This window comes from Lithobates pipiens, unplaced genomic scaffold (genome assembly GCF_037356315.1).
Source record: "Lithobates pipiens isolate NorthernLeopardFrog02 unplaced genomic scaffold, aLitPip1_a1.2 Scaffold_16, whole genome shotgun sequence".
Lineage (NCBI taxonomy): Eukaryota > Metazoa > Chordata > Amphibia > Anura > Ranidae > Lithobates > Lithobates pipiens.
This window is the reverse complement of record NW_027507748.1, coordinates 45,523,426-45,535,615: the sequence shown is the minus strand read 5'-3', so window position 1 is coordinate 45,535,615 and position 12,190 is coordinate 45,523,426. Positions and strand designations below refer to the sequence as shown.

Sequence of the window (12,190 nt, the reverse complement as noted above, 5' to 3'; positions counted from 1 at the left end):
TGCCTTCCCTACTTTCCTCCGACCCCCTCATCAACCTGATAATGACATTTTAAAGTAAAATTTTTCATTTTCATTACATTCCTTATTTAAAACCCAGTGGCATCATCTGGTTCTCAATGCAATGCAGGCAGATCATGGCTGGTGGGAGGGGCTTCCTGAAGACATTACAGCACCGCCTTAGTTCTCCTCTCAAGAGCCTTCAGCCCTGATGTAAGCAGTGAGGTGTCTCTTGATAGGAGCAAATAATGAAGTGCTTTGATGGGTAGATGTCAATCTAGAGGAGTGGGTGTTCCTAGGTAGGCACTAGGTAACACCCACATGTGATGCTGAGTCTGAAAGAACTGAATTCCACTAGACATTTGAAAATCTGAAAATTCTGAATTTTAGAATTTCCAAATTTGAAAATTCAGAATTTCCGAACTTTTTTGTAATTTTAGAATTTCGAAATTTTCAAACTTCCGAATTCTGAATTTCCCAATTTTCAAATTTCCAAATTTAAAAATTCCAAATTTCTGAATTTTCATATTTACGAATTTCGCATTTTCAAATTTCCGAATTTCCAAATTCCTGAATTTCCAATTTCCGAATTTCAGAAATTTCAAATTTTCAAATTGACTAATTTTTCGAATTTCTGTCAGAAATTTTAACATTTCAAATTCCTGAAATGTCAGAAATTTGCAAAATTTCGAATTCAGAAATTCGGAAATGAACGCATTTTGTCAAACGTCCGAATTTTGAATTTTTGCATTCCAAATTTCCAAATTATGAATCTTCGAATTCAGAATTTTTGAATTCCGAATCTTCAAATTTCCAAATTTTCAAGAAATTTGAAATTCGTAAATGAACACATTTTGTCAAATTTCCAAATTTCGAATTTCCGAATTATGAAACGTTCGAATTCTGAATTTTTCAATTCCTAAACTCCGAATTTCCGAATCTTCAAATTCCCGAATTTTATAATTCCAAATTTTAAAATTCTGAATTCTCAAATTTTCACATTTTTGAAATTTTGAATTTCCAATTTCTGAATTTCCAATTTTGGAAATTTCGAATTGCTGAATTTTGAATTTCCGAAATTTAAAATTTTCTAATTTCTAATTCCGAAATGTCTGAAATTAGAAATTTCAGAAATTTGAAAATTCGGAATTTCGGAAAATGAAAAATTCGGAAATGAACGAATTTGTCAATATTTGTTAAAAAAACTAATTTGGAACTAAACTAATTGCATATGTCTAAATTCCACTGATTGAAAGGGGTAGACCAGGGACAGTCAGGCTAGGGAGAAAAGTTAGACTGGGGTGTAAGAATCAATTTCATTGCGGGCTGTCTGAGCATTATGGTTGCCTTCAAAGGGTCGGTTGTATCTGTAAGAGTAGAGGTCCAGAGCACCCCACCACCCCTTTCATCAGATGTCAAGAGCTCCCCCACATTCAGAAGTCAAGAGTTCCTCCCTCCCTTACATCATGGTGCATCCCCCTTACCTTCTGCTGCTGCCGGGAAGAAGCTGGGGTCATAGCCGGGAAGCAGAAAGTGCAGGGCCTGGAGGAGGACCAGAGGAGGACTGAAGTTAGTTGCAGGAGTCTGCTCAATGCTGAGACCAGGGGAGGCACAGGTGAGGTGGTGCTGAGGCTGCATAGAGAGGGGCAGGATCTAGTGGGGGAGTTCCGTTCACCTCTCTGCTGCTGACTGCTGATACAAGGTGCAGACAAAGGGGGTTCCACAGCTGCAGAAGCAGTGCCACATGAAATGGTCTGGTGGGCTGGATTCAGCCCCTGTATTTGACACACGTGAAATAGATGATGCTGGACTTCTTCCAGCCTGAAATTGAGAAGGGCTCTATCTGACTTGCTGCAGCTTCTAATGCACATTGTGAGAAGCTCACAGTGTGCAGTGGAATCAGAGAAATCAATTTCAGTCCAGGAGAGGAGCCGGTACAACTGTGCAAGACTGAAGGGATGGCTGGAGTTCAGCTTTAAACTAAAAATACTCATAAAATCTCTGCAATGTAGATTACCAGTGTTTTATTCCCATAAAAATGCTGCAAGTACATAAAAGTACCGCTTAGTCTACCAGAAGACTAGTGAGCCCCTAACTTCCTGTTTGGGCTGACAACACTTTGTTGCTTTGAATATCCCAAGTAACATTTAAAGTGATTGTAAAGTCTCATTTAAAAATAAAATAACAACCATGTTATACTTACCTCCTCTGTGCAGTTGGTTTTGCACAGAGCAGCCCCGATCCTTCTCTTCTCAGGTCTCTCTTTACTGCTCCTGGCCCCTCCCTCCTATTAAGTGCCCCCACAGCCAGCAGCTTCCTATGGGGGGCACTGGAGCTGAGTCACAGCTCTATGTGTCCATTCAGACATGGAGCCCCCGACCCAGCCCCACCTCCTCGCTCCCCTGATTGGTTGACTGACTTTGATTGACAGCCGCGGGAGCCAATGGCGCTGCTGCTGTGTCTCAGCCAATCAGGAGGCGTGTCCCGGATGGCTTAGACACTTGTGGACACCACTGGAGAGAGATGGGGCTCAGATAAGTATTAGGTGGTTCTGGGGAGGCTGCTGCACACAAAAGTTTTTTTTTATCTTGATGCAATAAAAAGAAATCTTCTGCATTTAACAGCCTACCTACTGGATCCACTCACCCCCCCCCCCCCATTTGTGTTTGGCCCCCACATGCATGCATTCATTTATTTAGCAGCAAAACAGTGCTGATGCATTTACTCCCAAACGTCTGCTCACACACTATTGGGAGACGTAGTTCCGGGGGTGTGCCTGTGTCGGTAGGAGCTGACCTCCCAGTATTTGCCTCTTCAAAAATTTTACGAGCCTGGCAATGACATCACTGGGAATAATAAATGCTATGTCTTGCTCCAAGAACAAAATAAAAATGATAATGCCGGGTCAAGAAGGGCATAGAGAGGCTTGGGTGTAAATTTGGGTGACAATATGGAAAAAGACAGGTCAGGGAACCAGTGGCGCAATAAAACCTTTTACATAATAAGGAGTCATAAAAAATTGCACTCACATAACGCCCAGTGGGGTATGGGCCTGCCACAGCCTGTTGAATTAGGAAGACTGCAATCCTGGCCAGAGACACAATGCAATCAAAAGGAAATCTTCCAAGCCTGCTTGTTGTCAGCAGAGCTGGAAGAGCAGGGATAGCGACCACCAGCGTCCTGTGCTGGCTGATTATCTTCATTGCTCTGCAGAGAAAAAATCCACGGGCACCTCCCACACTCAGTGGGTTGCCATGACAACAAGACTTAAGAAAGATGGAGCCACACCCTTGAAACGCGTTGTCACTTCATCCTCTTGTGGATGCTATTTGCATTTCAAGGATGTTTGCGAGGAAGTATGAAAGCTGCCACTTTCCATCTCTCCTAAAAATGCTACTTTCCTGGCTGTCATTCTAATCCAACTGCTGCAGTACTAAGCGAATTGGTACAAGTGTGCAAATTGGGAGATATTATCTCACTCTGACTTTCCTAATCTGCTTTTTCTGAGTCGGAGTCTCAAAGTTCTGAAGCCAGAGACAGCCAATGGCAGCCTCCATATTGCTTCCAGTACAGGTTACCTTGAATGTGTGCCATCACTCTATTGATAAGGATAAGAGAAATATGCAGAGTAAGGTTTTGAGAGATAAGCTAGATGAAGAGGGGCTGCATTGCAAGTTCTCAGACCCCCCCCCCCCCCAAACAGAACACTGAGCTCCTTTGCTTTGTTTCCTGCAGCTCTGGATCGGAACACAATTAAATTTTGGTACAACGGAACCATCACTATAAAAATGAAATATTTTGAACTGGTACAGCTGGACCCGGGCTATGCTAATCACACAAGACTACTGCATTCAATGGTAAGTATCCCTGCCAACATCAGCTGCTGCATGAGGTTCTACAGTATATATTTAAAGTAGGGCTGTGGAAATGAGAGATTAATTCCTCGATTAATTGTTAATTTTTTTGATCAATCAAAATTCTTTTGATCGGTACTCACCTCTCCGCCGGCTTCAGGGAGTTCTGTCGGAGATGCAGTGACGTCACAGACATCGACGTCACTGGAATTCTCCCCCCTTCCCCAAGTGCCTTTGTCTGCTAAGGAAGGGAAGGGGGGAGGAGTCCGGTGACATCAAAGTTCTGATTGAATGTAACGCGTACGGGGGAGGAGCTAACCATGATGTCACCCGCTGCTGCCCTACGGAACTAACATGATTGTCAGCTTTACATGCTGTTTTTATCATCTTTATGTGAGTAGTTTGTGTTTGAACACAAAAATTAAATCTCATACTTAAGCGGTGAGCACTTAGATCTTTTCTTTCTACCCATGACCTGGCGTCCTTGCTGAGATCTAAGGAGATGTGAGAGAAGTTTATGGTCCGTGTTAACCCTTTTGATACCCGCTTGCATGACCACCTGTTTGCACAGGGGTCCATGCCATAAGGTGAGAGTGATTAGTTAGACCAGAGGTGGAGGGATTGTCACGCTACTGTGGAAAAAAAAAGACTTATGTCAGTGCTACAGTTTGAATTTAAAACGTATTTGTGTGAACTGTGAAGTTAAGTTATGGATTGTGGAAACAAACTAGTGTCGGGTGATTGTATATAGTGTATACCACATTTACCACTGACTAATGCAGAGCTGCAATGCAAGGAGATCAGCTAAAAGTTGTTGGATCTGCATGTGCGTTATAATTAATCGAAATTAGTCAATTAACTGATTAACCACTTTCAGACCGGACCATTTTGCTGGTAAATGACCAGAGGTCGTTTTACACTTTGGCACTGCGCTGCTTTAACTGGTAATTGCGCGGTCATGCAATGTTGTACCCAAACAAAATTTGCGTCCTTTTCTTCCCACAAATAGAGCTTTCTTTTGATGGTATTTGATTGCCTCTGCGATTTTTATTTTTTGCGATATAAACGTAAAAAGACCGCAAATTTTGAAAAAAAATGATATTTTCTACTTTTTGTTATTAGAAAAATCCAATAAACTCAATTTTAGTCATACATTTAGGCCAAAATGTATTCAGCCACATGTCTTTGGTAAAAAAAAAGTCAATAATTGTATATTTATTGGTTTGCGCAAAAGTTGTCACATCTACAAACTAAGGTACGTTTTCTGGAATTTACGCAGCTTTTAGTTTACGACTGCCTATCTCATTTCTTGAGGTGCTAAAATGGCAGGGCAGTACAAAACCCCCCCAAATGACCCCATTTTGGAAAGTAGACCCCCTAAGGAAATTGATAAGAGGCATGTTGAGCCCATTGAATATTTAATTTTTTTGCCTCAAGCGATTGAATAATGACAAAAAAAAAAATTTTTTTTTTTTTTTACACAAAGTTGTCACTAAATGATATATTGCTCACACATGCTATGGGCGTATGTGAAATGACACCCCAAAATAAATTCTGCTGCTTCTCCTGAGTATGGGGATACCACATATGTGGGACTTTTTGGGAGCCTAGCCGCGTACGGGGCCCCGAAAACCAAGCACCGCCTTCAGGCTTTCTAAGGGCGTCATTTTTTGATTTCACTCCTCACTACCTATTACAGTTTTGAAGGCCATAAAATGCCAAGATGGCACAAAACCCCCACAAATGACCCCATTTTAGAAAGTAGACACCCCAAGCTATTTGCTGAGAGGCATGTTGAGTCCATGGAATATTTTATATTTTGCCACAAGTTGCGGGAAAATTACAAACTTTTTTTTTTTTTTTTTTTTTTTCACAAAGTTGTCACTAAATGATATATTGCTCACGCATGCCATGGGCATATGTGAAATGACACCCCAAAATAAATTCTGCTGCTTCTCCTGAGTATGGGGATACCACATATGTGGGACTTTTTGGGAGCCTAGCCGCGTACGGGGCCCCGAAAACCAAGCACCGCCTTCAGGCTTTCTAAGGGCGTTACAGTTTTGAAGGCCATAAAATGCCAAGATGGCACAAACCCCCCCCAAATGACCCCATTTTGGAAAGTAGACACCCCTAAATTTAGGGGTACACTAGTGAGACTAGGTAATAAATGGCGGGTGCCCTGAAACTATAAAAAAATAACTAACCAACCAGCGTCACCTGTAACAGTTATATGGTGATCACTGGTGAAAGGGTTAACTAGGGGGCAATTAGGGGGCTTTATGCGGTAGTATATGGGGGTCCCTGGCGCTATAAAAAGCTGCAGCGAACCTAAATACCTACCTGCCTAACTAGCGTCACCTGTGACACTAATACAGCGATCAGAAAAACGATCGCTTATTAGGCTGGGTTCACACTGGAGCGATGCGGGAACGCCACGAATGCGCGGCGGGTTCCCGCATCGCATGCCTCCCGGCGGCAGTTCACACTGCCCTATGCGAACTGCTGGGAGTGTCAGTGAAATGTTACTGACACCCCCAGATCAGTTCGCATATCGCAGTGCGATCTGCAAACTCGGATCGCATGGTGTGAACACCCATGCGATCCGATTCTGCTGCGGGCCAAAAAAAGGGTCCCGTGCGAATTTGCGGCGGGTGCGGCGGGTGCGGCGAATGGCTGAACTCGAATCGCACAGAGATCGGATGTGATTTGCACTGCAGTGCGGTGCGAATCACATCCGTTCTCATAAACCGCTGCAATGTGAACCCAGCCTTAGTGACACTGGCGACGGGGGGTGATCACGGGGTTAAACCTTTATTGGGGGGGTTAGGGGGGTACCTTAGAACTAAAGGGGGCTAACCCTAACTGCCCTAACAGTTATTAGTCACAAATGACACCCGCCGGGTGATCAGGGGGTTAAACCTTTATTAGGTAATAAATGGCGGGTGCCCTGAAACTATAAAAAAATAACTAACCAACCAGCGTCACCTGTAACAGTTATATGGTGATCACTGGTGAAAGGGTTAACTAGGGGGCAATCAGGGGGCTTTATGCGGTAGTATATGGGGGTCCCTGGCGCTATAAAAAGCTGCGGCGAACCTAAATACCTACCTGCCTAACTAGCGTCACCTGTGACACTAATACGGCGATCAGAAAAATGATCGCTTATTAGGCTGGGTTCACACTGGAGCGATGCGGAAACGCCGCGAATCCGCGGCGGGTTCCCGCATCGCATGCCTCCCGGCGGCAGTTCACACTGCCCTATGCGAACTGCTGGGAGTGTCAGTGAAATGTTACTGACACCCCCAGATCAGTTCGCATATCGCAGTGCGATCTGCAAACTCGGATCGCATGGTGTGAACACCCATGCGATCCGATTCTGCTGCGGGCCAAAAAAAGGGTCCCGTGCGAATTTGCGGCGGGTGCGGCGGGTGCGGCGGGTGCGGCGAATGGCTGAACTCGAATCGCACAGAGATCGGATGTGATTTGCACTGCAGTGCGGTGCGAATCACATTCGTTCTCATAAACCGCTGCAATGTGAACCCAGCCTTAGTGACACTGGCGACGGGGGGTGATCACGGGGTTAAACCTTTATTGGGGGGGTTAGGGGGGTACATTAGAACTAAAGGGGGCTAACTCTAACTGCCCTAACAGTTATTACAGTCACAAATGACACCAATGCAAAAAAAAAAAAAAATGACATTGGTGTCACTGTGACTGGGGGGCAGGGGTAATTGGGGGGGTGATCGGGGGGTAAAGGGGGGGTGTGAGTGTGCCTGGCATGTTCTACTGTGTGTGTAGAGTGTTGGTGCAACTTACTGATCCGCTCTCCTCCGTGTCAGAACGAAAAATACCGACACGGAGGAGAGAATACATCACTTCCTCTCCTGTGTTTACATTACAGGAGAGGAAGTGATGTCACCGGGGATTTCTATTCGTCGGGAGCGATCGCGAGGGGGTGGCCATGAATGAATGGCCGTCCCCTCGTCCGGGATCGCTCCCAAACGAATACCGACCGCCGCAGGCACCGGGCGGGGGCCCGATCGGGCCCCCGACCCGCGGGAGGCAAGGGACGTACATGTATGTCCTTATGCCTGCCCGTGCCATTGTACCGACGTACATCGGCGTGCGGCGGTCGGCAACTGGTTAAAAGGAAAAAAAAAACGATTAATCGAACACGAAAATTTTAATCAGTAACATATGTACACCCTAATAATAATTTTTTTTTATTTGCCCCATTTTGGTTTATAAAATATACAATTTAAATGATTTTGTTATATCAGTTAAATAAATGTAAAAAAATTTAAATACTTGCTGATCCTGCAAGATTTGTTGAGCTGCTTTTGAGGACCCCAGACCATGAGTAAGGTAAATAGTGGATATTCCCTATTTAAACCTGATGTTAATACCCTCTCCATTAACATGCTGATGGTCTTTTACGTAAAACTTTAGCACTTTCATTACATACATTATTTTAGACCCCATAAAGCAATGATCATCAACCCTGTCCTCAGGGCCCACTAACAGGCCAGGTTTGCAAGATAACTGAAATACATGACAGGTTATATCATTTTCTGCTCAGCGATTGCAGTATTCTAGTCTGCATCTCCCCAAAGTAATGCATAAAACCTGGCCTGTTAGTGGGCCCTGAGGACAGGGTTGGTGACCACTGCTGTAATGTATTACTAGGTCTCTGTACTCCTCTATACAATGCATATGATGGCTGGTGGGAGGGGGAGGAAAGGGCTACATGATGCTGTTCGTCTCCAGACAGGTAAAGGGGCTGGCTTTATCTGACTTGCTGCAGCTTCTAATGTACAGATATGAATGTTTCAACACACATCATGCAGGTATAGTCCACTGTTGTCACCATCAAGAAACCTGCTTTAAGAAATGGCATGAAGCCATCGCTGGTTTGCATGTAGATGGGAGATCTGTAGCACAGAGATGTAACAAATGATTAAAAAAGGTGAGCAAAAACACACGTCTTGAGGATATGCTGCAGAAAATAGCAGTGATGTCATAATGTCATTACCCCTCTCTGCATCATTCAGTATCACCTACTGCTGGACAAAAAAAAAAGAGAAGAGGACCTTCTGTGTCATGTTGCCAGCCACAAGATCTCTGGAAAAGTATACCAAATTTTCTGTAAAAAATTAGGTGCAGAAAGGGTTCTCTGGAGAAGCGTGGAAGGCTGTCCACCCAAACTGGAGTTGGGCTTAGAAATGCATACTATCAATATTCAGTTGGGTTTACATGTATGTGAGGTCTAAACCTAGCCATACATCCAGAGAACTGAACGAGAGAAACCTAATAGATTCTTTTGGTAGTCAGTGTAGAGAATGACTAATACATTGGTGATCAGTGGGAAGAATGCTCCTTACATTGGTGGTCAGTGGGAAGAATGTTCCTTACATTGGTGGCCAGTGAGAAGAATGCTCCTTACATTGGTGGCCATTGGGAAGAATGCCCCTTATACTGGTGGCCAGTGGGAAAAATGTCCTTTACATTGAGGGCCAGTGGGAAGAATGCTCCTTAAACTGGTGGCCAGTGCAAAGAATGCTCCTTACCCTGGTGGCCAGTGGGAAGAATGTCCCTTACATTGATGTCCAGTGGAAAGAATGCCTCTTACATTGATGGCTAGTGGCAAGAATGTCCCAGTACAGTGAGGGTCAATGTGACTGTCACCCTTACAGACAGCTAAAAAGTTCATTAGGTTAATGAAGCTGGCTTTACCAGGTGGCATTAACTCTGGAACTATGCAGGTACAGTCAGATGAGAGGTCAACCTCTGGAGGAACCTTTGTGTTCCACAGAACCCTGGTTGAAAAATGGCTGTCTCACAGGAACAATAGTCATCATAGGACCGGGTTCTAAAACCAATCAGCCTGGCTGGTTCTCACCTATTTGGTTTTGTTGTAGGCCTTTTCTTGTTGGGCTACTTTTATAGTATGGATTTGGTTATTTGACTTTGGATCATTGTTAGTCTATCTCTACTTTTACACATGACAAGACTTGTAGGGACTCTTGTAAATCTGGCTTTTGTTTAGGGGCCCCGCTCAGGCTACTGAAGTCCTGTGAGGAGGATGCTGCTGTTCATTGAGGGTGCAGGCTTGGAATGAGTTTGTCCTGACTCAAAACATGCAGAGGAGATGAAGGGAAGTGTTGCCCAGCCATCGCACAATTCACCTGCCCATTTGGTTAGCAGCTAAAAGCAGCCTCAGCTCACCATGCCCCTTAACATGTTTCGCCCCGTTCCCAGGGCTTAATCATGAAGGTCCATGATTAAGCCCTGGGTGCGTCTGCAAATGTGTTGGGCCGTGGCCTTGATGGAGTGAGCTGAGGCTACTTTTATCTGCCAACTATACAGCTGGGTGAGGTCTAAGGCAGCTGGGACACTGACTCTTGTGAATGGTTTTCTCTGGGATATATGATGGAAGATGTCAATAAGTATATGTAGTAAAAACCAATCTATTTTTCTCTCAAGATCACTGGAGAATTGTGGCCGATAGAAGCAGCCGTGTACCATATCTCCACGCAGCCTTCCGGGCTGGTCACCATTGTTTCCTGCATCCTTATTGGCATAAATGAATCAGTACCCCTGCAGGACATCACAACCTCACTCAACAATATTGCAATTCGCCTACCAGAAGTGCTCAACATTCAGATAGATGGTAATCTATTAATAATAATTTTACTGAAATGTATCGACTATTATTTTCTAACCTTACTAGTTCAGCATAGAACCTGGTCTTCTGGTGATCGAGCACCGCAATGGACATTAGTATTTATATTTTGAACTGGACCACATACGTGATGTGAACTTGTTTTGCACATGTGTGTGTGTGTAGGAACACAAACATAGGCTGAGGGTTGCAGGAAGGAACAAATCCACTCTACACTTGCTGTGACCAAGGCATTGCTAACAGTCTTGGTCACAATGAATGTTCTGAACACATCAAATCTGAACAGGTGATCACTGTCATTGGCAGTGATCACCTGACAAAGCAGCATTTCCTTAACACTGCTTTGTTCTAAAGACATGTCTGTCAGAAACCATGAATCAGACCGAGACAGAAGTACAATTAAAACAGAAATTAGAGGGTCTGCGTGAAAAATTAAATCTCCAATTAATAGATAAAGCGAAAGCAAAGCTAACTCGAGGGAAACGGAGATTCTATGAATTTGGGAATAAACCAGGGAGACTGTTGGCAAACGCCCTCAGAGAAAGCACAACTAGGAATTCAATTACACAAATTAAGACACAGAGAGATGAAATGGTTAATACATCGGAGAAAATTGCTCAGGTATTCAAAGAATACTATGAGAAGCTATATCAGTTGGAAAAGAAGTCTACGTTGGCAGAGGAGTTAAAAAAAGGAGAGATCGCTAGAGAATATATTGAAAGGACAGAAATGCCAAAAATAACAGAGGAAATGGCCAGAGAAATAGATGTACCAATCACTCTAGAGGAAGTTGCAAAAGCATTAAAAATATTGAAATTAGGTAAATCACCAGGTCCAGATGGATTTACTTTGTCATATTATAGAATGTTCGCGGAGAAATTGGCTCCGAGATTCGTGGAAGCTTACAATTCAATACGGGAAGGGAAGCAAATTCCAACAGAAACATTACTGGCGCATATAACAGTAATACCGAAAGAAGGAAAGGATCCCTCTCAGTGTCCCAGCTACCGACCTATTTCGTTGTTGAATGTGGACCTTAAATTGTTCACAAAAATATTAGCCATGAGATTGATAAATTTGATACCGGAACTAATACACCCAGATCAAGTGGGATTCGTCCCAGGGAGAGAAGGAAGAGAAAATACGCAACGAGTGGTGAACACAATTTACCTGGTACAAAAATTGCATAAGTCAATGGTGATAGTATCTGCGGATGCAGAAAAAGCGTTTGATCGGGTGGATTGGATATTCTTAAAAGCAGTACTACAACATATAGGCCTGGGGGAGGGGATGCTGAGATGGATCCTAAACTTATATTCAAAACCAAGTGCTAGGGTGAAAGTGAATGACAGATTATCAGAGCCATTCTCCATTTTAAATGGAACACGCCAGGGATGTCCCCTCTCACCCCTGATATTCATTTTGACAATAGAACCTTTTTTAAGGAAAATACGTGCCAATGTGGATATCAGGGGGGTAAAAATAAAAAATGAGGATCAGAAGTTGGCAGCTTATGCAGATGATTTGATCTTTTTTGTAACGTCCCCAATTACATCTCTCCCATCTTTACTAATGGAGCTACGAGAATATGGGAAAATATCCAACTTTAGAATAAACTATGGAAAATCGGAGGCAATGGGAGTAGAGATGGATT

General features: G+C 43.6%; 1 protein-coding gene across 2 annotated transcripts in view; it reads left to right on the top strand.

The window, feature by feature from the left end:
• The window catches only part of UMODL1 (uromodulin like 1), a 104,967-nt gene that overhangs the window by 20,033 nt on the left and 72,744 nt on the right, over positions 1-12,190 (top strand). For both annotated transcript variants that reach the window (XM_077479837.1, XM_077479838.1), the window contains exons 4-5: positions 3,733-3,854; positions 10,338-10,524. In XM_077479837.1, coding sequence (XP_077335963.1) covers positions 3,733-3,854; positions 10,338-10,524 — 309 coding nt within the window. The remainder of the gene's footprint in view (positions 1-3,732; positions 3,855-10,337; positions 10,525-12,190) is intronic.